The sequence below is a fragment of the Podarcis pityusensis genome, assembly GCF_964106645.2.
Source record: "Podarcis pityusensis genome assembly, chromosome: 16".
In the NCBI taxonomy this organism is placed as follows: domain Eukaryota; kingdom Metazoa; phylum Chordata; class Lepidosauria; order Squamata; family Lacertidae; genus Podarcis; species Podarcis pityusensis.
Window position 1 is genome coordinate 40,229,637 of NC_138041.1, and position 27,147 is coordinate 40,256,783.

A 27,147-nucleotide genomic window follows, 5' to 3' on the forward strand; every position below is an offset into this window, starting at 1 on the left:
CGCTAAAAGCGCTATTTATCTGCTTTGTAAGTTGCAAGGCTTTTTTCATAACCTCCCTCGGATGTCAGCATCCATTAATCCTACCTTTTCTCACCCTGACACTTCTAAAGCAATCCTAGGTTGCTGCAGACATAGCTATGGGTGCAGATTTCTCTCACTGGCCTCCCAACACTTTCTATTTCAACAGAGGGACAGATCAACACCTCGAACAAGAGGAGTCCTTGATCCTGAAACAAATAAGGAGCAATCATGTAACCTTTAATAAGTGGCCCAGCATAATCCACAGGCCAAGGGCGGAGAACTAAAAGGAAAAGCCAATTATATATTTCAACCACCAACTTCACAGAGGATGATGGTGCAAGACTTCTGAAGAAGTGTTCCGTTCAGACTACAACAGATCCTCAGAAGCTTCCGACGCTCTTGCACATGAGAGCCACCTGTTAGTTTTAACAGAAAAGCGTGCCAGTCGTGTGCAACCTTTTGCATGCACATGCATACTCACTGCATTGAAAGGCCAATGAGATGCTTGCAGGGGCTCCGCCTGTCAGCATTGGTGGATTGACAGAGGCTTTGAAGAGTAAAGAGCAATTCAGCTGGTGGGGCTCCTGACCTCACATCATGCAGCTGACCAAGCCTGCCAAGAGCTGCCCAGTAGTTCTTAAAAGGAACTGGAGCCTCCGAGAGCAAGGGAAGCTGGCAATCCCAGACGGGTGACACAAGGATGGTGGATTAGGCAGCTCAGCAGAAAACCCTGCTTGCTATGCGCCATTCAAATCCAATCTTGGGGCCGGAGCAGGAGAAGGGATAAGAGTCCCCATTCGCTTGGACTCTAATCTTGGGCAAAGGAGAAACAAAGACATTTGTGCTAAGAGGCTTTTGCTTCATTCCCGTTGCACAGAGCCACAATGCATACATTCAGCACCCGCAAGTGCACCAGGGAGCCACTACAGGCACAACGTACGCAGAGGACAAGCTTGGCATTATGCTGGCAGCTAAGCCCAGTGGGGGGGAATTGTGCATGAGATGGCAACAGACCTTGCTGAGTGCTCTGCAAAAGATTTGGATAAGCTTTCAAGAAGGTCTTCCATCACTCCCTCCACTGACCTGTTTTGGTGGCTTTCAAACTCTGTTCTCGGCTTGGAAGCTCATCAGAGGAACTCCAAATTATAGGAACTTTGAAAGCTGCCTTATACGGAAAGCCCACTGGTCTTTCTTGTTCAGCACTGTCCCCATGAACAGGCAGCGGCTCTCCAGGGCTTCAGACAAAAGCCTCTCCCAGCCCCACTGGGAGAGGGCAGGGGCTGAACCTGGAGCCTTATGCATGCAAGGCAGGTGCTCTGCCACTGAGCTACGGCCCTTCAGTGATCCCTCCCCAATGGGAAGCAACATGTCCCAAGGAGACAGCCGGGCCACTGCTACCAACCATTAAAGGGCAGCTGGTGGGGGCACTAGGAACACTCTAGGTCTAGGACACACATTCTGCCCACAAGAGCCAAAAGGCCTGAGTTGATTATAAATGGTCTGGGCTTTGGGGTGAGCAAGGAGGTGTACTGGGGAACATGCATTAGGGAAGTGCAGCAGATCAGTGGCACAGCATCTCCTTCCAAAGCAGAAGCATCTTTGGGTAGGGCTGGGAGTGCCTCTGGCTCGTGAAAACAGGCTTTTTAATTTCACTTCATTGAGCTGGTGCTGGCAGTCAGAATGGGACAGGGGTCAGACCACAAACAAAATAAATTGGAAATATTTTTTTTAAAGCAAATCTCACAGATGATTAGCATATGTAAGCTTGGCAATAAGTGAAATATAAGAATAAAGGGAATGTTTGAATTAATATATAAACGGGGTGGGGGGGAATTAGACAGACTAATCATTTTTAATTGTTAAACAGCTACAAATAAAGCATGAAAATCAGTAAAACCTGAACATCATGTTCCTAAATCTTCCGCCAGTCCAAAATATTTACAAGTTTACTAAATTCCCAGCCTTACAGTAGCTGAAGCTAAAGATTAATAAGAAAACTGGATTATAACTACCAGTCCCAGCAGCAACCCAAGGAATTGGCTTCTGTGGACTAAGGGGCAAAGGTCAGAAAGGTGAACTCAGGATCCAGAATGGCCCAAATAGGCAGTAAGTTCAGGCCAAGACTGAGGTGCAGCTGCTTTTTGATCTGGCACCTCCAAATAGACCTGTTTTCTCGTCTGCCCTTATCTCTCTCTCTCTCTCTCACACACACACACACACACACACACACACACCCTTTTTCTCACTTAAACAATTCTGTTATGGTAAATTATGTCAGGGGCAAGCTCCTATCAAATGAGCTTTATTTTTTTCTTAGTTGTTTTTGGGGAGGGACCTAGTCTCAACCTTTAGCAGAGTGAAAGGAGTTTCATGAAGGTTACTCAGAGCTGCCAACAAGTCTTGTATCTTCTTCACTCTGGCACACAATCTCAGCTGAACTAAAGCCTCTTAATTTCTCATACTCCAGTAGACAAGACCCTAAAAGCAGACATTCAGGCTGGCTTAAACAATGGACCAGAGTTTTCTTGACCAGCCTGCTTTGCATTCTTTAGTTTCTGGGGGTGTCACCTTAACCATGCATGCAGGTTTCATTGTTCATCAGGGAATGTGGTCTGCAGGCTAAAAAAAGCTTCTTCACCACCAGTTAGATAAAAATCAGGTGTGGTAAACTTTTGCTCCTCCAGATGTTGCTGAATCACAACTCCCATCAACCCCAGCAAAGATGGCTAATGCCCAGGGATGATGAGAGTTGTAGTGCAGCAAGACGTGGTGGGCCAAAGGTTCCTCATGCCCAACATACAGGATAATTGACAAGAAAAAAATTAAGATTGTCACATGGGATGAAGCAGACAGAAATGAGCTCAAACCTGTATACGTAAGGGCCACGCTGGGTCACTACCGGCTTTCCTCCTTGAAGAACTTCCTTTGGATTCAGCACCTCAAATAAATAGACTGAAAAGAAAAATGGCACCGGGAGGTCTTTCCACAAGTTGAATGCCATGCCACTGGGATCAAGGCGCACATTCTGTAATGACAAACATGTGCTCCATCAGAGGTTGTTGTTGTTTATTACTCCCCCTTCTCCCTAAGGTGAGTTGCAACCATTTAAAAGACAACATTAAAACCAAATTTTAAAACCTTACAATTACAAAAAAAATTACAAACATGAAAAACAACATTTAGTAAAGATAAAAAGTAGTAATAAAAAGAAACAAAAATTCATATGGCTGGGGAAAATGCCCTAAGTGCGTGTATCTTATGCGCCACATAGCCAATATAGCGTTTAACCAAAAAGTAGCAGAGAATTAGGCAGATCTGCCAGTTTCTGTAAAAGGAGGGCAATTGGGTAATAAAGAAAGGAGGGGATATTAAAACAAAGAAGGACAAAAGGGAAGTAAAAGAGAATACAGTTGTTTATTTCTCCTGGAACACATCAGCAGAGCATGTGTTGCATCATATTTACATTCTTTGGCACATATTCTGGGAATTTTTGAGCTAGCATCTGATCTAATCTCAAAAATAAGAGGAATGCACTGCCCAAGTTTTGTACCCTTGAGATGAGGCAAGCCACAACCCGAAATTCTGTAATTAATGAGTAACTTTGTCTCTGAACCCTGAAGGGCCAGTCCCCCACCCTCCACCCCCGGGAGCTGGTGTTTAGGCCCTGTGTGCAACTCAGGCTAGGCTGCTTGGAACCAGCTGTGAGGAACCAGTGGCCATCCAAATGTTGGGCAGCCTGACCAATGTCCAGCAACATCTGGGGGGCATATGTTCCCTATCCCTGAACCAGAATGCAAAATTACATCGCTCGCTTATCAGTTTAGTTAGAGTGTATTTAAATCAATGTTTGAACAACTCTGCAAATGCAGGATCCTTTGCTGGAGAGCCATTTTGGCACCATCTGCCTGCCCAGGTCAGGCCTTACAGGGTGGTCGTAAGTGGCCTGCTGCAAGAAATGTCATGGTGAGGGAGCAAGGAACCATGCTAGAAGAGAGAATAAATGCATAAGGACATAAGACAAGCCCTTTTGGCTCGGGCCAAAACATCCTGGTCTCACAGTTGCCCCCCGGGTGCCTCTGGGAAGTCCAGACGAAGAACCTGCGTGAAACTCCCCCCACTTGTGATCATTCCCAGCAAAGAAGAAACAGAGCTACAAGGGGAATACAGAAACCCTAAGTTACTGAATCACTAACAATATCCATATATAATTTTATTTATACGTTTTTTGTTTTTTGAAAAATAAGGGTCTAATTCACATCAGTTATCCTAGTGCCTTTGTACTAAATGGCTAGAACACTGGGAGAAAAAGTTTACTTCTAAGCAAGTGGGATAAAATATTGCCTGTATCATTCTACTTATTTCTCTGCAAGCAAGGCCTGCTCTGCAGTATGCATTTAAAGCAGTAATATACCCCTTTTAAAAACAGCCATGGGAACTGGGAACTGTCATCTGTTAAGGGTGCAGAGAGTTGTTAGGACGTCCCCTACTCCTCTCACCAATGGACCTCCTCCCCCACCCCCAGCTACAACCACCTCCACAGAACACTTCTGACTCCCAACGGTGCCAGTCACAAGACGTTTTCTGGCATATGTGCCATAATAGCACATGATGCTCTGTCAGGGTTCATAAGTAGCCAGTGCAGGGGATTGAACAAACAGCCTATTGAAAATGGACATGTTACGAGTCCTGAGATGCTACTGCGGGTTTTCTCCACACCAGATTAAATCCTCAGATTCAAACAAAGTTCTGCTTTAAAGGGTGTTTTCTAAGATGTAACACAAGTTGCAAGAACCACTTGAGGCAGAAGCCTGATCTTTTGAGATGCGAGAAGAACTTTGAGAACTCATTATATATGCTCCAGTTAGAACAGAAATTGTTTGTAGTGCCGTCAAAATGAGGTTTCTTGAGAGTGTGACAGCTCAGAGAGAGCTTGAAGAGGCAGCTGGTTCCCTTTAGAGTCAGTCATTTGGTTATCAGAAGAAGAAGAAGGAGAAGAAGAGGAGGAGGAGGAGGAGTTTGGATTTGATATCCCGCTTTATCACTCCCTTTCAGGAGTCTCAAAGCGGCTCACATTCTCCTTTCCCTTCTTCCCCCACAACAAACGCTCTGTGAGGTGAGTGGGGCTGAGAGACTTCAGAGACGTGTGACTAGCGCAAGGTCACCCAGCAGCTGCATGTGGAGGAGCGGAGACGCGAACCCGGTTCCCCAGATTATGAGACTACCACTCCTAACCACAACACCACACTGGCTCAGAAGATACTCAGATAATTGATCAATCAAAAACCACAGTAGGAATCAAAGCAGTTTAAGAATTGGGCCCAGCGACTGAGTGGGCAGGGAGCCAGAGAGAATGCAGTAGTAAGAGTTGGTATAACATAGAGACCAAAGGGACTGAGCTACAAATTATGAATTCCCCAACTTGAAATTTGTCTGCTATGAACTCATTAGGCAGCCCCAGGAAAGCCACTCTCTTAAATTGGTTCTATCTGCAATAGCTTTTAATCTGAGTCATCCCAATGGATGCAGAGCGTGACGTTGCCTTGGACAGTTTAATCACAAAGGCAGCCTGTGTCTTCCATCAAGATATCATTTAAACTTGCGAAAGATTTTATCAGAGGGAACAAATGTAATATACAAGTGTGATGTTGCGGAAGTATTAACAAAGCTTCGGAAACCAAGGATTACAACAACAATTTGGTCCTCAGGAAAAGTAATTGTATAAGCTGCCACTTCACGGTTAGGTAACCTAACCAAGCACCTTTTATAAGACTGCTGCGCATTAGACCAATAGCAAAAAAAAAAGGGGGGGGACTGAACCAACACAGCTGAAGAGGTGCACACTCTTGGCCACGGAGATAAACTCCAATCCCGTTTGGATTTTATTTGGAACGGTGCTGTATTGTGAAAACAAATGTTTACAAGATACAAAATTGTTGCTTTTTACGAGACATTCTATTTATTTCTGCAGTAATATCCAACCGTTTTAGGAACTCCTCTCCTTGGTCTTTTTTTTCTACTGAAGATGTCTCACAAGGCAGCGGGTACAGATTTTTCCTCAGGATTTACTCCCAAAGCCTTTCTCACGAATGAGCACAGCTGCAAAGTAGTGGAGGTTTAGGATCAGAGTTTTTCTTCTGCTAGATAGTTTACCTTCCCAGGTTGATGAGCCCCATCTGCCCCTCACTTCCCTCTACAGTATGTGCAGAAACCACCTTCTTGATCATTGGACCCACTATTAGTCTTGTCCACTCCATCCGCCGGGGCCTGTCTTCACATGCAGGGGGTGTCCCTAACTCAGTGAGGGTTTGAGACCCATTGGCTACCCTCACCTGGGTTAGCCAGCCAGTCAAAGTTGTTCCTAGGGTGTGGCCACTGTCACATGCTGATAGCTTCTAGGAGCCACAGGTGAGAGCTGAGTGCAGGGTGGGGACCAAAGGTGGACAAACTACCCCAGAAGGAGCATGGCATGTCCCCCACCAGAGGTACTACCCCTCCCCTAAGACACACCTGTGACCATGTAGTTGGTCCTTTTAAAAGGCATTGTGCTACTGTTGCTCTTTGGTTTCTTGCCTCTCATAGTTGTGATGCATATGATGTTTTAATACAGGGTTAGATACATGCAGAAGGTGCCAGGCTCAATCCCGAGGCAGAGCAGAGAAAGGCCCAGTTGGAACCCCGGCAGAGTTGCTGTTGCCAGTAAGACCAGTGGACAATGATAAGCTAGAGGGACTCATGGTCTGACCGGAAATAAGGCAGCTTCCTATGTTCTTGGGGTCCTCCAAATATTGTTGGACTCCAGCTGCCATTAGCCCCAGCCAGCATGCCCAAAGGTGAGGTATCATGGGCAAGCGTTCAAAATTAGCTAGGTGCCAGGTGCATTTTGCACCTTGCTTTTGGCCACTTGTGAGCAAGTGAAGATGCCTGGACTCCAGGATGGCACCTGACATTTCCACCATCTGGGGATCATTGGATCGGGACTGTTTGCACACACCAATACCCCATCCTGTAGAAGAGAAAAAGAGGTCAGAATAGGCCAATATATATGTGGCTGTCCCTGGATCAAGTGACTTTCCTTTTCTAAGTTTTCAAAGTTCTCAACCTGGCTTAAGGTTGTCATCTGAAATAGCCACATGTTTAACTGAAAAATAAGACTTTTTAGAGCCGTCTTGCCCCCCAAAGGCAACTAGACTTTCCGTTTTGGTGATTGTGGCCTTGGTTTAAGGAGTCCTTTGGTGCCTAGCTTATATATTTGAGTTTCTAACACTGGTCATGGGAGCTGTAGTCCAACTGTGTCCGAAAGGCCACAGGTCCCCTATCTAAATGGAGAGTGTGTTATTATCTCCCAAGTGTGGGGAACAATTTTTAGATGCAAAAGTGGCTTGAATGCAAGGCAAGGAATGTCTACTGCTAAGTGGAGAGAGACTCTGGCAGGCAGAAGAAGAGAGAGGTTTTCCTGCCAGGAGGCAGGCAAGCACCGCCTGCACAAGGCCATTCCTGGATTCCTAGAATATTTGGTTGTGCTTAAATAGACCACAACTGAAAATATTTGATCAGCCATAATCATGTGGTCACTGGGACAGCTCAGCAGTGCCTTCCAACTCTACAATTCTATGTTTCTGTGTCCCCAAATTCCCTTCTTCACAGGAATGTTTTTCTCACCGTTGACCAAATTCATTTAGGCTTAATCCCTTTGCTCATTCTACAGCCTCAGCAGGTAAGATAAGGCAGGAAAGGGCGGAGGGAGGGGGAAGTCAACTCCCCCTTCCCTTACTTTTAGGAATATTTTGCAATGAGGCTCCTATTTGTGCATTAGAGCAGGAAGTGTTTCTGCTGATGCTTATGTAAGACAATGTCAGCTGCTCAAGCCCAAGCCTCCTGCCTTAACACGAGACTTCTGACCACAGCTGGACCCATGGTCTAATGCACCACCTGCCTGAGTCTTGCAGCTTTCCCTATCATTGTACCTCCATTTTTCAGATGTCCCTTAGGCAGTTGCAAAATACTTTTTCCTAAAAGTCCCCCCCCCCCCACTGTATTTATTTAGGGCTTGACTAAGGCAGTTCCTGTTTATTTCCTGAAAAGCAGAAGTAAAGGATAGGGTTGCCAATAATTGGACTATAGTTATATTAAACCTACAGCTTATTCCTTCCACAAACACCATTGCCTCATGTGGTTTTCCAAAGGCTGAAGGACTGTTCAACTGAAGTCCCCCTTGCAGATTATGGTTCGGGCCAACCTCTTGGCCACGCTGGTGGGGGCTGATGGGAGCTGGCGCCCAGCCACCTCTGAAGGGCCACAGCTTCCTCGTGCCTGGCATAGGCACTGGAGTTGGAGTTTCCTTTAATTACAGCTGCCAAACCTCTTTTCTTGGGAAACTATTGTGGCCATATTTAAAACAGTAAATTGTCTAGCTTTGTAAACCACACAGTGCAAGTGTATGGTCTCTCCTCTCTTTATAGGAGCTGGATACATTTATTATTCTGTACCAAACAATGTAGAAAATCATTATGGCATAAGCTCTTTTTGGAAATAGAAGTAAGAAATGTCATCATAAAGCTGCAGGCTTATAACTTATGTACATTTACCTGGAAGTATTACATTCCACTCAAAAATTCAGTGGGACTTCTTCTCAGTAAAGATGCATAGGGTTGCATTGCCTGCTGCAATATGTACACGTACTCATATGCCAAGGAATTGTGGCCCTGCAGAGATTGTTGTGTTCCAACTCCCATCAGCCCTAGGCTAACACAGCCAGTGATGAGAGCTGCAGTCCAGCCCCCCCCCCCCCGAGATCACGGCCGCTTGTGGCGGAGTCAGGGGTCCATAAAACACAAGAACAGCTTGTGACATTCCAAGGCAAAGCTCAAGTGTATACTAGATAAGATGAGTGGCTCCATTCACAGCAGCTGAAACTGGTACCAACAATTTAATACAGCTCTGCTTTATAGAATTGTAGCATTGCAAAGGACCCCAAGGGTCGTCTAGTCCAACCGCCTGCAATGCAGGAATCTCAGCTAAAGCATCCGTGAGAGATGGCCATCCAACCTCTGCTTAAAAACCTCCCTTAAAGGAGAGTCCACAACCTCCCAAACAGCTCTTACTGTCAGAAAATTCTTCCTGGTGTTTAGTTGGAATCTTTTTTCTTGTAAGTTGAAGCCTTTGGTTCAAGTCCTCCCCTCCAAGCAGCAGAAAACAAGCTTGCTCCATCTTCCAACTAGCAACCCTTAAAATATTTGAAGATGGCTATCATATCTCCTCTTAGTCTCCTCTTTTCCAGGCTAAACATACCCAGCTCCTTCAACCATTCCTCATAAGGCTTGGTTTCCAGGCCCTTGATCATCTTGCTTGCCCTCCTCAGCACAAGTTTCAGCTTGTCAACATCCTTCTTAAATTGTGGTGCCCAGAACTGTACACAGTATTCCTTCCAGGTATGGCATCACCAAGGCAGAACAGAGTGCTACTGTAGCTTCCCTTGATCTGGACACTAGACTTCTGCTGATGCAGCCTAGAATAGCATTAACTTTTTTTTGCTGCTGCATCTCATGTGTGACTGTGTGTGGAGTTTTCAACATATATATACACAACCTTTAAATATCTCCCCAAAATAAGATGGGTATAAGGTCAAGAATAAATCACTATACAGGCACTTTGGCACAAAGAGGAAGAGAAAATAAGTAAAAGGACAAATTTCATTTATAGTGAAGACAAAAAAATTAATGTAATCCAATCTCTGTCCTATGTAGCTAATGCGTAATTGGCATATGAAATAAAGTTACACTATATAGCTTGAATGTTTGCAGCTTCTCTTTCCCTTGTAATAGTTGTACATTGGAGTAACTTTCTCCAATATTCCAAAGATTTTTATCGCTGTGTATACTTTATTGGAAGCCGCCCAGAGTGGCTGGGGCAACCCAGGCAGATGGGAAGGGTACAAGAAATATATTATTACTATAAAAGGAAATAACAACAACAACTTTACCAAAAAGAAATACAAGGTCACTCCCATCGAAGGTGGAAGTATGTGCCTTTAACAGGAAACAAGGTTACAAGCAGGTATAATATCTACCAGCTGTGCCTAAGTTCTGTATCAGCGGTGCAATATTTTCACTGACATTTCACAAATACCTGGTGACACAGATTTAAATCAGTTTTTTATCCACTCATTCAGATAGACTTCTCTACTGCTATATTCAAGCCATCTTCCCAGATTTTCTTTGGGTCCAAAGAGGAACCTGTTTGACATAGCTTTGCCATGCTAATTTAACATTTCTGAGGGTGGTGCAGGGAGTAGCCTGATCTCAGGTGAATCCTATATTAATTGAAGGGGTCTTGAGGACAAATAAATGCCGGGCCCTATCTGCACTAAACATTTAAAGCAGCACTCGTACCACTTTAAACAGTCAAGGCTTCCTCCAAAGAATCCTGAGAACTACAGTTTGTTATGGGTGGTGAGTTTTAGGAAACTCCCTGTCAGAGCAGTAGCTGGGGGGGGGGGGGGCGGGGTGTCTAGCCACGGTTTCTGACCCGGTGAAGCCCCCTGTGGGTTTCTGCTATGGTGTGAGAAAGGAATTCTGAGGGAGGGACAGGAAGCTGAGGAAGAGAATCAGTTGGACTAGATGCCCCTTGGGGTCCCTTCCAACTCTACAATTCTATGATTCTATGATACCTTCAGAACTTTGAATGTGCTTAAATAGCTAAGGTTGAGGGATTTTACAGACTATACATGATCTGCACACAGGAAAGTAAGGGGGGGTGTGAGCATTTTCCCTGCCAGAGGCAGTTCCCTGGCAAGCTCTGGTCAGACCAGCTGCATTACGAATGTAATAGATAGGCACTTTCTACCTTTCTACATTGGCTCCCAGTACGTTTCCGAGCACAATTCAAAGTGTTGGTATTGACCTTTAAAGCCCTAAACGGCCTCGGCCCAGTATACCTGAAGGAGCGTCTCCACCCCCATCGTTCTGCCCGGACGCTGAGATCCAGTGCTGAGGGCCTTCTGGCAGTTCCCTCATTGCGAGAAGCAAAGCTACAGGGAACCAGGCAGAGGGCCTTCTCGGTAGTGGCACCCGCCCTGTGGAATGCCCTCCCATCAGATGTCAAAGAGATAAACAACTACCTGACATTCAGAAGACATCTGAAGGCAGCCCTGTTTAGGGAAGTTTTTAATGTGTGACATTTTAGTGTATTTTTTGTCTTTGTTGGAAGCTGCCCAGAGTGGCTGGGGAAACCCAACCAGGTGGGCGGGGTACAAATAAATTACTATTATTATTATTATTATTATTATTATTATTATTATATTACCGTAAGACTTGCAAAAAGCATTTCTTCACCTCACATGGAACCTAAAATCACTACAAAATTATCATTTCCTAAAATGAAGAAGAAGAGGAGTTTGGATTTGATATCCCGCCTTTCACTCCCTTTAAGGAGTCTCAAAGCGGCTAACATTCTCCTTTCCCTTCCTCCCCCACAACAAAGACTCTGTGAGGTGAGTGGGGCTGAGAGACTTCAGAGAAGTGGGACTGGCCCAAGGTCACCCAGCAGCTGCAGGTGGAGCAGCGGAGACGCGAACCCGGTTCCCCAGATTACGAGACGACCACTCTTAACCACTACACCACACTGGCTCCCAGTGAGTAATCAAACAAAAATAAAACTGAAAGGAATCTTGTTGAAGCTTACTCGGGAGTAAATTTACATGTCAAAACTCCTTGCAAAGAACCAAGAGGGTTGGGTTTTTTCCTCAAAGAGGAAAAAAAAAATTAAAAAAGGAAACACCTTGGCTGATCTTATGGAAATGCAGTCTTTTAATGATCCTGTGACCAAATAACCCAATTCAAAACCTGACCAGATAGACAATTGCTGCACACAGAAGTTCTACTTTTGACAAACAATTTGTTTTTAGTGGAAGAGATACTCATTTTCCCTTTGTTCATACAGTAATAATACTTCTTAGTAAAAAAATCCTTCCAGTAGCACCTTTAAGACCAACTAAGTTAGTTCTTGGTATGAGCTTTCGTGTGCAAGCACACTTCTTCAGATACACTGAAACAGAAGTTGCCAGATCCTTCTATATAGTGAGAAGGTGGGGAGGGGTATTACTCAGAAGGGTGGTGGGAATGGGAGATAGCTGAGATGAGCCTGCTGACGACTCTTAACGACTGCAATAGGTCTTACAGGAAAAGGCAAGGGGTGAGAAGGTGAGAAATGGCTTAGTCATGTATAATGGGATAAGAATCCAATGTCTTTGTTCAAACCAGGTCTCTCCATGGTTTTAAGTTTGGTAATGAGTTGCAATTCAGCAGCTTCTCTTTCCAGTCTATTTCTGAAATTCCTTTGTAGTAAAACAGCTACTTTGAGATCTTGTATAGAATGTCCTGGGAGATTGAAGTGTTCTCCTACTGGTTTCTCTGTTTTGTGATTCTTGATGTCAGATTTATGTCCATTTATTCTTTGGCGTAAGGTTTGGCCTGTTTGTCCAATATAGAGAGCTGAAGGACACTGTTGGCATTTGATGCCATACACAATGTTAGATGATGAGCAATTGAATAGTCCCGAGATGGTATGTGTGATGTTGTTGGGGCCAGTAATGGTGTTGTCCGGGTGTATGTGGCAGCAAAGTTGGCATCTGGGTTTACTGCAGGCTCTGGTGCCAGTGTCCGTGTTAAGTCTGGTTGTAGTATTATTGTGGGTTAGGAGTTGTTTAAGATTGGGTGGCTGTCTGTAGGCAATGAAAGGTCTTCCTCCCAGAGCTTGAGAAAGAGAACTGTCATTGTCCAGGAGAGGTTGTAGATCTCTGATGATGCGTTGTACTGTTTTAACTTGGGAGCTGTATGTGATGACTAGAGGTGTTCTGTTATTTTCTTTTTTTGGGTCTGTCTTGCAGCAAGTTCTCTCTGGGTATAAGTCTGGCTCTGTTGATCTGTTGTCTAACTTCATCTGCTGGGTATTTTAGTTCTGAAAAGGTTTGCTGTAGATCTCTTAGGTGAGAGTCTCTGTCTGTAGAATTGGAACAGATGCGGCTGTAACGTAGTGCCTGGCTATATACAATGGACTGTTTGGTATGTTTGGGATGGTAGCTAGAGGCATGTAGATATGTTTGTCGGTCAGTTGGTTTACGGTATAAGGTGGTGTCTATGCGCCCATCCTGTATTTTTATAGTAGTGTCCAAAAAATGTATTTCTTGCATAGATTGATTCATTGTAAGGTTGATTGTGGGGTGAAAATCATTAAATTTCTGGTGAAATGTGTCCAGGGTCTGTTGACCATGTGTCCAGATGATAAAAATATCGTCAATGTATCGCAGGTACAAGAGAGGTTTGAGTGGGTAGGAGTTTAGGAAACGTTGTTCTAAATCTGCCATGAAGATGTTGGCATACTGTGGGGCCATGCGGGTGCCCATTGCTGTGCCACTGATCTGAAGGATTTCTGAAGGAAATACAATCTTTAAATAATCTTCCCAACAATACTATACTAGCTACTATGGATGTGGAATCTCTGTATACCAACATCCCACACAACGATGGTTTACAAGCTATAAGGAACACCATTTCAGATAAAACCACAGCGGACCTTGCCACCAAACTCTGCCAATTTGTCCTTACCCACAACAACTTCAAATTCGGTGATGACCTGTTCCTTCAGATCAGCGGCACAGCAATGGGCACCCGCATGGCCCCACAGTATGCCAACATCTTCATATTGGACAAACAGGCCAAACCTTACGCCAAAGAATAAATGGACATAAATCTGACATCAAGAATCACAAAACAGAGAAACCAGTAGGAGAACACTTCAATCTCCCAGGACATTCTATACAAGATCTCAAAGTAGCTGTTTTACTACAAAGGAATTTCAGAAATAGACTGGAAAGAGAAGCTGCTGAATTGCAACTCATTACCAAACTTAAAACCATGGAGAGACCTGGTTTGAACAAAGACATTGGATTCTTATCCCATTATACATGACTAAGCCATTTCTCACCTTCTCACCCCTTGCCTTTTCCTGTAAGACCTATTGCAGTCGTTAAGAGTCGTCAGCAGGCTCATCTCAGCTATCTCCCATTCCCACCACCCTTCTGAGTAATACCCCTCCCCACCTTCTCACTATATAGAAGGATCTGGCAACTTCTGTTTCAGTGTATCTGAAGAAGTGTGCTTGCACACGAAAGCTCATACCAAGAACTAACTTAGTTGGTCTTAAAGGTGCTACTGGAAGGATTTTTTTATTTTGACTATGGCAGACCAACACGGCTACCTATCTGTAACCAATACTTCTTAGGATTCCTTTGTATTCAAATGATATAGTGCCTACTTTTATGTCCTTTACGAATAAATCTTTCAACAGGGGGGGGTGCTTGTTTGCATGCATGCATGTTTATCTACACCAACATGCATGGGGGGGGTGGAGTGCCAAACTGGGTCTGGGTGACAGGAAGCCTGGTTTCAGCCCTGCTCCCGATTCCCCTTCCAGAGCTGCAATCTCCAGGTTGGTTTAACACTCAATCCCTCTTCCCAGGGAACTCTGGCAATTGTAGCTCTGTGGTGGAATAGAGTCTCCTAACACTCACAGGCCCCTTTAAAAAGTGCAGGTCCCAGGATTTTTGGAGGAAGCCATGACTGTTTAGTGTGGTGTGATGATGCTTCAAATATATAGTGAAGACGAGTCTGTGGTAGGTAAAACAAACTTTGGCATTGACTCTTCACACATATATAAAAATAAAAGTTCCAAGAGGACAGGGGAGCGTTCAATCGACCTCAGAAAGTTTTTTCACGATTTCTCCCCTTCCCAAACAACACTGCACAACACAAGTGTCTTTATGGAAACTTCCCCAATGCTCTTCTCTTTTGTCGCACACAGTCATTGCGCACTGCAACTACATAACATCTTCAGAGGGTATCCTTCAGGTCAACAACTGGTCCCCATCCGCCCTTAAACCTCTTGTAATTCTCAAGAGTAGGAGGAAGAACTGTCAGCTGACACCAGACAAGACTAAACAGTGTCCTGGAGTGCCTTGTATGTGGGTTTTCTGCCTCGGTGACCTGACACAGCAATTTAATTCTTACAGTTCTGCTGTGCAAGTTTGTTGGACCAACAACTGAAAAACGTCCAGAGACAGAACACTTCCTGTTTCCAGAAAATGGAGGCAGCAGTAGAAAGAACAGAAGCATGACCTCATTTTTTCAAATCTATCTTCAGCGCTATTTCTACAAATGAGGACCCCAATTCTGCAGCAGAAAGCCAAGATCCTGAAAGTTTTGGATAATCATGTTTTTCCTAAGAGTTACTGCTTCCTGCTTCTTCCTGAATTAGCCAATGAGGGGTCATGAACGCTTTTGCAGAGTGGGTAGATTTCCTTTGAGCAGATATTAACATGAGGGAGGCGTGAACAGAAGCTTAGTGAGAGGATGCTCACAAAGGAGGAAGCTTGCCCTCTGACCCGCATCAGATCCCCATGCTAGCCCGCCCTCCCTCACAGCACACTTGAAATCACAGCATTTGCTGCTTACCAGCTGAGGACCCCAAGGTGACCTGAGAGCTGGTGCACTGTGCTTTGCCTCTCTCTGCCTTGGCCCCAAATCGCAAATGCACACACACACAAACTCCCACCTTTCAAACAGGAATAAATTACAACAGCCCTGCAAAGCACCTTATGATAGGCATTTTTGGCAGTCTGGATACTCTAATCAACAGCACAATACAAGTAGCAAAAATATTATAATTATCTAGTAAACAGGACATTCAAACTCACTATTAGTCATTCATACACAGGACAACAATTGTATCATAGTCAGCAAGTATATGCTTTGTGCAGGGGCCTTTAAAAAGCAAATATACGAACACACATTCAACTGGCATACAACCCAATTAGTTTGCAACATTCTGCACCAGATGAGATGCTCATTATAGATCTTTCCAGTATTTTGCTTCAACCCAATTTCTTGTAAAGGAATAAAGAGACACACACATGCACACATAGTCTCTTTTTCACCTGGGCTGAACGGTGCTCTAGGTAAGGAACCCTTTCCACATCCCCTCTACTTGTTCAGATTTGCATCACCTTATTTTATCCTATTAATTTTAATGGTAGGTGATGTTCCTAGCCTGATGCTGATTTGCATCCATGATTTATTGCTTCATGCAAGATGCCCAAGCTGCATGCACAGAGCAGAGCAGAAATCACGCAGACCCACAATGCTACAGGGTGTGCCTTTTCCCCACAATTAAAGGAACAATTACATGAGGTATGTGCCAGATATCCAGAGTGAAAAGGAACTGTCTATTCTATTTGGACGAGCTGTTGAGTATAGAGTTGAGTGGGCCCCACAAGCCAGCCTCATTACCAAGGACATCACAGCTCAGTGGCAGAGCATCTCCCTGGCATCTCCAGGCAAAGGAAGGCAATGCTGAGCCAAATCCTGCCCTCATCACACATCCCAAACAGAAATAAGCACCAGAACTTCCTAGATCTTGGAGAAAGGGGTTTAAGAGGAAGGTTTCATAAGCAGTTCACTTCAAAGGCTATATTGCAAATACAGCTGAACTAGAGGTTATGCAAAATGTGCAGTTGAATAACTACATGCTTAAAAAAATAATACTACTAGGTGCCAAGGGGAATCAGTTTGCACTGAGCCTGTAGCACATGAAGAAATGAGCTCAATTCCTTTCCTCCTGTGACGGATCTGGGGGAATTTTCCCCTATTGAGGGCAATCTTTTTAAAACAGTTCTCTCAGATTAAGTGTCATGGACTGGCTGGATGCAGAGGAATGGTGGGAGGCACCAGCTGGGGAATGTCCAAGAGAAGAAGGCTCAGAGCCAAAGAATGGTGGTGGGACGACAATGAGTGGTCAGAGGGAGAAGAGAGAGCAGACTGGGAGTAGGAGGTGTTGGAAGCTGAAGAGGCAACAGGGGTTAGTGAGCAGGGGGAGTCTGTGGCAGAGAGAAAGAAGTCCAGCTGAAGCAGGAGAGGAGTGTGGCCAAGAGGCAGAGATGAGATAGGCTGGTGAAGAAGTAAAGGGGTCTCCCCCTCCTGCTGTGACCAGCTCCGCTCCTCCCATTTGTCTCTCAGAACCAGAAGAGGTATGAAGAGGGATTGCTTGGGAAGGACCCAGGAAAGGAGATGATTTAGGTAGCTGTGGGAAGGCAGGGACCTTCAGTCTCCACAACTGCCTCATGGGGCAAGACCTATCAGATTTGCTGTGCTCATTACACCTGGCATTCCTGAGCAGACCTTGTTTCTTCTAATAAAGAGTTAACTTCACTTTGTGATTTATTGCTGGCTCGCTCCTGACAGAAAGAGATATGCTTGGTCTGCTTATAGAGTTCACCACACCTCCTGAGCTGTGATCCTAACAGAAATCTCCCCCACAGACACAAACACCAAGCATACTCCATTTAGCCTTTGTGGGGAGGAGGCAGTCATTAGGAGCATTTTAAATTAACATTTTAAGATTCAGTGTTGCAATCAGCCTTAACACACATGCATAGTCACTAGCGTGCCTTTAGGATAATTAACTATGCTGTCCCAATTTCCATTCAAATGCACAGGATGTATAAGATGGGGACAATCAACAGCATCCTTCCCAGGACAGGTAAACAAGCTACCTCAGGTGCATGCTGGTCAGGCTCTCTTCCCTCTGCAGCCCCAACCCAGGCCAACTGGGAACTCTATTTTGAAGGCAGAAGGAGCAAAAAAATAAAAAATAAAAAGCTGCCTTATACTGAATTGGACCATATGGCTGTATGTAGATAGCTTAGTGCTGTCTTCACGGGCAGGCAGCAACTCTTTCAGGCAGGAGTTTCTCCCAGCCCTACCTGGGACCTTCTGCTTGTAAAGGAGATGGTCCAGCACTGACCTTCGGTCCTTCCCCACCAGCAGCAGGAGAGCAGCTGGGTCAACCTCAAAGCAGGGAAAACTTTTGCTATGATCTTCCTGCTGTGCTACTGCTCCCCCCTGAAGGAGAGGAGAGGCGCTGGACCATCCCTGGAGGATGCTGGACCCACCAAGCACGGATTTGCAACAGCTGGCCTCGACACCAGACTTCGGGAAAGGAGAAATTGTTGGTCTGATGTGAATGATTTTAGGACTGGGGGGAGGTTGTCTCCCCCCCCCCCTTCCTCCCAAATGAGCGGCAAGTAAGATGGCGAGCCCCATTTTTACAAAGCACCTCCAGGGAGCCCCCGGCCTCGAGGGGACCAGGCGCCTCTTCCGTCGGGAGCCAACGCGACCGAGAGCGCGCCCCGCGGGAGCGCGCCGTGCCCGCCTCGCCCCTACCTTGACCACCTGCTCCTCCAGGATGGCCGGCAGCGAGACCACCAGGAAGACCCCGGAGCCGAGGCAGAGCAGGCCGGCGACGGCCAGCCCCACGGCCGCGCGGAAGGCGGAGCAGCAGCGCGCCATGGCGAGCGCGGAAGGAGCCGGCGAGAAAGTGCCTCCGGGGGACCCGCCGCCAGCTGCTCTCCGGCGCCCGAGAAGACGCCGCGCCCGCCGCGCTGGCCCCCATTTACGGTCCCGGATTGAGGCCGGGCCCTCCCCGCGGGACCGCCCCGTCGCGCCCAGAAAGGCCGGCAAGGGCCGCCCTCGGAGCCGGGCGGGGGAGGCGCCGACGCGCCGCTGGGAAGGGAGCTCGCCGGCGGGCGGCCTGCGGGACGCACTTACTCGCGAGGAAACGGGCTGCCCCGGGACGCAGCGGCGCTTCCTTCCGAGTAAAGAGGCACCGGAGGAGCGCGCTTCTTCAGGCTGGCAGGTTGGCCGCCCCAGGCGAAGCCAGGAAAGCTGCGGTGGGTCGTGTAACATGCCGTGTAAACACGGGGACAGCTTGGTGGTAAACCGAGCCGGGAACGGGAGTTCTGTAGCTGCCTGCACCTTCCAAGCCCAGTTCTGACTTACTGGGATCCTCCACCTTAAAGAGCTCCGTATCTTCTGGAACCTATCCTGACCCTTAGTTCTTCATCTGAGGCCCTGCTTGAGGTAGGTCCCCCTCAGAGGATGGCGACAAGCGAGGGGGCCTTCTCAGGGGTGGCTCCCTGTCTGCCAATGCTCTCCCCAGGGAGGTCTGCCTGCACCTTCTTGGACATAAAAGCCAACCCCCCCCCCCCCCCGTTTTTTGGTAGACTAGGGTAACATACCCTCCCAACATTTCTACAATGAAAATAGGGAAACATTGGACATTCCAGGATCAAATCAGAAACTGGGATGGCTTTTTTAAATCTGGGACTGTCCCTGGTGAAAAGGGACACTTGGAGGGTCAGGTATTTATCCAGTTTGTCTGCTGCCAAAACTTACTGCTGCCTTTATGAGGTGGCTGTTTTGTGTTTTTTTGGAGGAGTCCAAAAGTCAACATTATTATTATTATTATTATTATTATTATTATTATTATTAAAAGTTAATATAGAACAGAGCAAGTTCCTTCCATGTTACTTTGGACTCTGAGGGCAGGGCACAGTGCACACAGCTGCTCCTGATTGCAGCCCCTAGCAGAGGTGTGGGGGAACCTTTGGCCCTCGGGGTGTTACTAAACTACAACTCATCAGCCTCAGCAAAGCATGGCCAGTGGCCAGGGATGATGGGAGTTGTAGTTCAGCAACATCTGAAAGGTCTAAGATTCCTCACACCTGGTTTAGAGATCAGCCCTCAACCCTGCAATAGGGCAGACTTCACTGGGCAGGGGACTATAACTTCCTGAATGCTTGCTTTTAGAACCAAAAACTGCCCATTGCCATTGCACGGGGAGAGTAGCTGAGCCTTGAGAAGCTAAGACAGAGAGGTGTGGAAAAAGTGGGTATGAGAGATGTGGTTCCCCCCCACCCTGAAAAAATTGGAAGACTGTATATGGAATGCATAAAACAGTTTACTATAGACAAGAGAGGAAGTATCTGTGCTAAGTGTGCATACATCTATACACAGGAACAGACAAACCCCATCAATTGCTGCATTCTGCGGAAGAGGGCCTCCTGTCAATACCATCTTCCATACTAGGGCGCAAGCAACCTTCCCTTTGCAACACTGTCCCATTACACATCTAGCAAGTATTGCCGCTGTTGTCTTGTTAGTGCCAAACCCTCCCTGGATTTAGAAAATCTAAGTAGCTAATGGCCAGTCTCCCCTTCTTGGGTTAGGTTCTGGAGCACTCTTGGAGGAAACTGAATTTCTAGATTCATTTCAATTGGTGTTTTGGCACAGAAACTGCTTTGATCACCTTGTATGATGACCTCTGTTGAGAAAGACAGTGAAAATGGGCCCCCGTTAATTCTCCTCAGCCTCTCAGCTGCTTTCAGTACTGTTGACCGTGGTCTCCTAATCGAGCAGCTGCCCAAGTTAAAGATGGATGGCACTGCATTGTGGGCCTACTTGGTCATTTCCAGAGGGTGATGCTTGGTGAGTGCTCTTCAGCCCTGTGAAGCCTTCCATGTGGGGTTCCTCAGGATTGGATTTCATCCCATATGTTGCTTAGCACCAAACCGCTGAGTGGTGTTATCCAGAGTTTTAGAGTACCTCGTCAGCAAGACACATAGTGAATATGCTGGACTGTTGTCTTGCCTGGATTGGATGAGACCCCAAAAACTGAAGCTCAGTCAAGATAAGAATGAGGCACGCTAGTGGGTGGTTCCCTAGACTGCATGGATGGGAGGTTGCCTGTTCTTGATGTGGTTACACTCCCTCTGAAGGAGTGGGTACGCAGCTTACAAATTATTCTGGATCCTTTGTCGCTTGAGGCTCAGGCAGCCTCAGTGGCACAGAGTGCCTTCCATCAGGGATAGCCTAACTTCTGTTGTCTATGCTCTGGTAACCTCTAGGTTAGATTACCGCAACACATTTTAAGCAGAGCTGCCTGTGAAAACAGTTCAGAAACTTCAGCTGGTGCAGAATTCAGCGGCCAGTTGCTCACTGGGGCAAAACGTTTTGAGCACATAACGCCAATCCTGGCCTGACTTCACCAGCTGCCAATTAGTTTCCAGGCCCAATTCAAAGTGCTGATTTTGAACTATAAAGTCTTAACAGCTCAGGACAATACCTCAAGGACCACCTATCCCCATACAAACCAGCCTAGACCCTGTGATCACGCTGTGCAGCCCTCATTCGTGTGCCTCCTCCACAAAAGGTCTGGAAGGTGGCAATGCAAGAACGGGCCCTTCCTGCAGTAGATCTGTTCGTGGAATGAACTCCCTAGGAAGGCTTGCTTGGCACCTTGGTTACATATCTTCAGTATCAAGTGAAAACATTTATCTGTAACCAAGCCTTTGGCTGATTTAACATTCTGTGGCCTTTCAAATGTCTTTGTGGGAGGGGGATTGATTTCTTTTTATTTATTATGTATTATGTATTCTCATTTTGTATTTTTATGTTGTGATATATGGAGGGCAGTATACATATTTAATAAAATTTCAACAAGCCTTTTAATTGGCTATCCAAATGTTATCCTTATTACGTTTGAAAATGTTATTACTTTTTTATTATATTTTAAATCACTTTTAAGGTATTTATAAATGGAATCAAATGAAGTGTTTCTAAATTTGGAGGGCTTTAGCTCTCGATCCTAGTCACAGGCCACAAAAGGCTTTAGAGCAGACATAAGCAAACTCGGCCCTCCAGATGTTTTGGGACTACAATTCCCATCATCCCTAGCTAGCAAGACCAGTGGTCAGAGGTCATGGGAGTTGTAGCCCCAAAACATCTGGGGCAGAGTATGCCTATGCCTGCTTTAGTGTTAAAACCAGCACCTTGAATTGAGCAACTGTAACACAGTGTTTGTAGAACTCCTAATATAATCAAGAGGGAATTGGCTTCCTTTACATCAGCTGAACTTTCTGGATCATCTTATTGTAGCTTGCAAAGCTAGTAACATCTTGGTTACCTTTTATGATGTTCCAGGGGCTATTATCACTTTTATCTCTTAAATGCAGTTTACCCTTGAGCCTGTTAAGCAACACATTATTTCACTGGTCCTTTTGATAGCACAAATTAACTCAGCTACCACCATTACTGGTTAAGATTTCATTCACTTGACTGGCTACAATGTCTAAAGGTTTCAAGCTCACATGATACTATGATTGACATATAAAGCTTGAAAGAGCCTTATCACAGCCATATTATCCATTGGTAGATTCATGGGAGATTTGCAGTAAAAAAGGGCTTAGCAGTAACTTTAAGCTGCTAAACTATAGGTGGCCTCTGACAAGCGACCTTGTGTTGCAAGCCAGAGGAATCAAGAACACAGGCCAGTCAGTCAAGGATCCTAACATACCCATTACCTCACTCTTTTGGCACTTTCTGCAAGCTGTTGCTGCCATCTTAAGCAAGTCTCAAATATTGTGCGATTGGTGCATTAACTCCTCCACTGATTAGTGTTGTGCTTGGAATAGGGCCAGGGATACCAGGGTTCAATTCCTCCCTCCACATAAAGCTCCCTGGGAGACATTGGACCAACCAGGATCCCCTTTAAAGTATTTTTTCCCCTGATTTTGTTGTTGTAAGCCACTTAGTATAGTGTTTTAATGGAGCTGTACACCATTGAATAGAGGGATGCGGGTGGTGCTGTGGGTTAAACCAGAGCCTAGGGCTTGCCGATCAGAAGGTCGGCGGTTTGAATCCCCGCGACGGGGTGAGCTCCCGTTGCTCAGTCCCTGCTCCTGCCAACCTAGCAGTTCGAAAGCACGTCAAAGTGCAAATAAATAGGTACCACTCCGGTGGGAAAGTAAACGGTGTTTCTGTGTGCTGCTCTGGTTTGCCAGAAGCGGCTTAGTCATGCTGGCCCCATGACCCGGAAGCTGTACGCTGGCTCCCTTGGCCAATAAAGCGAGATGAGCGCCGCAACCAGAGTCAGCCACGACTGGACCTAATGGTCAGGGGTCCCCTTTACCTTTACACCATTGAATGTATGCTTAACACGACGCTTGTTAAAAGGCTTTACCTGCAGATTAGTGTCAAACCGTATTAGAGCTCAACAGCCCACATTACCAAAGAGCTATTTTCCAGCACAGGAAAGAATTGACCTGTGAGATGTTAGCACCTAAACACACAGAGCCAAATGCAAGGCAAATGATTTTCATTGCTGTATTCCGTATTTCAGGCCAGGAACAAAATTTGGACTGCTCACGAGGTATCAAATGTTGAGGTCTGTGGTTCAGGAGATTCTGACTAAATTTCAGTAAGAACTTATCGATTGGATGGCCATCTGTCATGTATGATCTAGTTAGTTGAGATTCCTGCACTGGACTAGAATGATCCTGGGATCCCTTCAAACTCTACAATTCTGACTGTAGCAAGAGCTCCTGGGTGGGACAACTGCAGGAAAACTCTACAATGACCATAGGTAACTTACGATTTGTCAGAGTTCCGATAGCAAGACCTCTACTGCATCCTGACACTTCTATATGCTCAGTCAGGAAAGCTGCAGAGAATCAGTTATAACAAGTATATCCAGATATCCAAGAAAAAGTATTTGAAAATAGTGTAATAGTGGTAAGCAAACTTGCTTTGGATAGTTTCCCCCCCTGCTACCCAAGTGGCTTAGAGACTCCAAACCAATAAAAACTTGTCAACTTGAGAGCTTCTAACATTTCACCTGGTATTATTTCCAAGCCCAAATTGTCTTGCTTTGGATCATAAGGCACCATATTCAGCTTTCAGTTTCTGTGCCTCCTTGGAGCCATTTTATAGAGTTCCTAGACAGGCATATGAAGCAGCTTTCCTGGATTAGCTTACTTTACTGCACTATTAAGCTCATAGAAGTTAGCTAAATGGATTAGAGACCTATGTAGTGCACAGGTGACAAACAAGGGCATGAGAACCTACCAACTGGAAGGTTTGAGCTAGTGCCTCAAGATTGCAATTTAAGGTAGTTGAGCTGAACCTTTCAGCTAAGTGGAGGAAAAACCTATTGTGTCACTGCTGTTTATTAAATAGACTGAAACACATGTTTGGGGCATTTCCCCAAAGGCCAGCTTCCAATTTACTTCCATTGAGGCAGGGTTAGAGATGAACTAACCACAACTGTAATTTAAAAAGAGACTGACTCCAATTGCTTCCCAGTTTACACCAGCTATTTGCAATCCCACCATAGGCGCCGATAGCTGTTAAGTCCCAAGAACCACTGTCTGCTTCAATAGCACTGACTCTCAAATTCAATTTACCGGTTAACAGTTCTCCAGTTTGGCTGAAATAAAACCACTCCACATAAGCAGTGCTCCTCTCATCTTTCAGTCATTAGTGAACTCTTAATGCTTGTATGTATGGCTTCAGCAATGCAATCTCATTTGCTGAGGCAGCCTTAGCTTCTGGCTTAAGGAAATTATGTAAGTTAAAGTTTGTCTACATGATAGTCAAACAATTATGCCCCCTGCCAAGTATTTGCTAGATATTGTTCAACGGAATATTCAGCACAATCCTCCCCCAACACATACTGATGCTAAATCACCAACCACCTAAAATGATGAAACAAGTACATTTGGGAATGCAACAGCTTTAATGAAACAAAGTGCAGTGAGGTTTACTTGGGTGGTTGCAAGTAGCAAGTTTAAATGCCACCCCTTAAACGTAGAACCAGGTGCAAGGTGGACTCCTTCTGGATGTTGTAGTCGGACAGGGTGCGGCCGTCTTCCAGCTGCTTGCCAGCAAAGATCAGCCTCTGCTGGTCAGGGGGAATGCCTTCTTTGTCCTGAATCTTGGCCTTGACGTTCTCAATGGTGTCACTTGGCTCCACCTCCAAGGTGATGGTCTTGCCCGTCAAGGTCTTCACAAAGATCTGCATGCCTCCCCTCAGGCGCAGCACAAGGTGGAGGGTGGACTCCTTCTGGATGTTGTAGTCGGACAGGGTGCGGCCATCTTCCAGCTGCTTGCCAGCAAAGATCAGCCTCTGCTGGTCAGGGGGAATGCCTTCTTTGTCCTGAATCTTGGCCTTGACGTTCTCAATGGTGTCACTTGGCTCCACCTCCAAGGTGATGGTCTTGCCCGTCAAGGTCTTCACAAAGATCTGCATGCCTCCCCTCAGGCGCAGCACAAGGTGGAGGGTGGACTCCTTCTGGATGTTGTAGTCAGACAGGGTGCGGCCATCTTCCAGCTGCTTGCCAGCAAAGATCAGCCTCTGCTGGTCAGGGGGAATGCCTTCTTTGTCCTGAATCTTGGCCTTGACGTTCTCAATGGTGTCACTTGGCTCCACCTCCAAGGTGATGGTCTTGCCCGTCAAGGTCTTCACAAAGATCTGCATGCCTCCCCTCAGGCGCAGCACAAGGTGGAGGGTGGACTCCTTCTGGATGTTGTAGTCGGACAGGGTGCGGCCATCTTCCAGCTGCTTGCCAGCAAAGATCAGCCTCTGCTGGTCAGGGGGAATGCCTTCTTTGTCCTGAATCTTGGCCTTGACGTTCTCAATGGTGTCACTTGGCTCCACCTCCAAGGTGATGGTCTTGCCCGTCAAGGTCTTCACAAAGATCTGCATGCCTCCCCTCAGGCGCAGCACAAGGTGGAGGGTGGACTCCTTCTGGATGTTGTAGTCGGACAGGGTGCGGCCGTCTTCCAGCTGCTTGCCAGCAAAGATCAGCCTCTGCTGGTCAGGGGGAATGCCTTCTTTGTCCTGAATCTTGGCCTTGACGTTCTCAATGGTGTCACTTGGCTCCACCTCCAAGGTGATGGTCTTGCCCGTCAAGGTCTTCACAAAGATCTGCATGCCTCCCCTCAGGCGCAGCACAAGGTGGAGGGTGGACTCCTTCTGGATGTTGTAGTCGGACAGGGTGCGGCCATCTTCCAGCTGCTTGCCAGCAAAGATCAGCCTCTGCTGGTCAGGGGGAATGCCTTCTTTGTCCTGAATCTTGGCCTTGACGTTCTCAATGGTGTCACTTGGCTCCACCTCCAAGGTGATGGTCTTGCCCGTCAAGGTCTTCACAAAGATCTGCATGCCTCCCCTCAGGCGCAGCACAAGGTGGAGGGTGGACTCCTTCTGGATGTTGTAGTCGGACAGGGTGCGGCCATCTTCCAGCTGCTTGCCAGCAAAGATCAGCCTCTGCTGGTCAGGGGGAATGCCTTCTTTGTCCTGAATCTTGGCCTTGACGTTCTCAATGGTGTCACTTGGCTCCACCTCCAAGGTGATGGTCTTGCCCGTCAAGGTCTTCACAAAGATCTGCATTTTCTCTGCAAGGGGGGGGGAGAAGCAGCACAATTCAGATTTGGAAAAAGTCTCACTTCATTTAAGATGCCCCGACTTAAAACAAGAAGCCAGCAATCAACCCACTGACTAAACAATACCAACTCCGCTTGCCTAAGGCAACGAGCTCCGCCCCCTTCGGACCAACAAGGCAGAAAGAGCAAGGATGCGCGCGCACCCCTAGCCGACGCCTGGCTACGTGACGTCACAGTGCCTGGCTGCGTCACAAGCGCAGGGGCGTTAACGGCCTTCGCCGTGTTGCTTTTCGTCTCTTCCTCGAGGCGGCCATTTTGGACGGCGGCGCCTTTAGGCTTTTTTGGCCAATTCGTACCCGAACTGGCATTCGTACACGTCGAAGTGACAGCAACTCTTGAGGAGTATATTGTACCCCGTCGCTTAAAGGCTGATGACCCCTCAAGTACCAACTCAACTGGATTCCCTTCCCGCCCCGCCAAACCACGCCCTCTCCCTCCGCTTTCGCCCCCTCAGCCGCTCCAAAGTATCCCTCACGAGCCCAAACACCCTTCAGAAAACAGCCCTTCCTCCTAGCCTGAAGGTAGCTTTAACGAAGAAGCCAAGCGGCAGAGGAAAAAGGAGAGAAATAAGCCCTATTTCCCAACGAAAAATATCTCACCGCAGAGCTCGAGCCGGTCCAAGCAGACAGCAAACTCCAGACGAGGAGAGGCGATTTGTTCTAACTGCGCAGCTGCCCGCGACCTCCTTTTATATAGGTTTTTCGCTGAACAATAAGATCACTCCGCCAAAAGAAAAAAAAAACCACCAGCCAGCTGACGTAAGAAGGACTATTTTTCCGCCCCGCGCGTGCGCTCTGTCAAACCGTATGCTGAGAAGGGGGAAAGCAACAGAGGTGACGTCAGGAGCTTTGACCCCGCCTTTTTCGGGGTGTTTTTTACTGGCAACGCGGAAGGATAAAACTGCCTCAGCTGCGATAAGTTGTTATTGGCGGTTGGGGGAGGGGCAAAGAAAACAATG

At 46.5% G+C, this 27,147-nt stretch overlaps 2 protein-coding genes across 5 annotated transcripts in view; both read right to left on the reverse strand.

Annotated features, from left to right (window-relative positions):
- Nucleotides 1-18,487, reverse strand: part of SCARB1 (scavenger receptor class B member 1) — a 55,881-nt gene extending 37,394 nt beyond the window's left edge. For 3 of the 4 annotated variants that reach the window (XM_080986602.1, XM_080986605.1, XM_080986603.1), the window contains exons 1-2: nucleotides 18,294-18,487; nucleotides 2,889-3,046 (exon numbers count right to left, since the gene is read on the reverse strand). In XM_080986602.1, coding sequence (XP_080842728.1) covers nucleotides 2,889-3,046; nucleotides 18,294-18,419 — 284 coding nt within the window. In that variant the 5' untranslated portion in view covers nucleotides 18,420-18,487. The remainder of the gene's footprint in view (nucleotides 1-2,888; nucleotides 3,047-18,293) is intronic. The other variant, XM_080986604.1, reaches the window with a different exon arrangement.
- A 5,977-nt stretch (nucleotides 18,488-24,464) lies between these two features.
- Nucleotides 24,465-26,947, reverse strand: UBC (ubiquitin C). Its single transcript, XM_080985651.1, has 2 exons — nucleotides 26,789-26,947; nucleotides 24,465-26,141 (listed from the first exon to the last, which is right to left on the reverse strand). The coding sequence occupies exon 2, from the start codon at nucleotides 26,134-26,136 to the stop codon at nucleotides 24,535-24,537; it is 1,602 nt and encodes a 533-aa protein (XP_080841777.1). The 5' UTR covers nucleotides 26,137-26,141; nucleotides 26,789-26,947; the 3' UTR covers nucleotides 24,465-24,534.
- Between the last annotated feature and the right edge of the window lie 200 nt (nucleotides 26,948-27,147).

Excerpts from the sequence above, each read along its gene's own strand:
- UBC (XM_080985651.1), bottom strand. The coding sequence starts at position 26,136 with ATGCAGATCTTTGTGAAGACCTTGACGGGCAAGACCATCACCTTGGAG.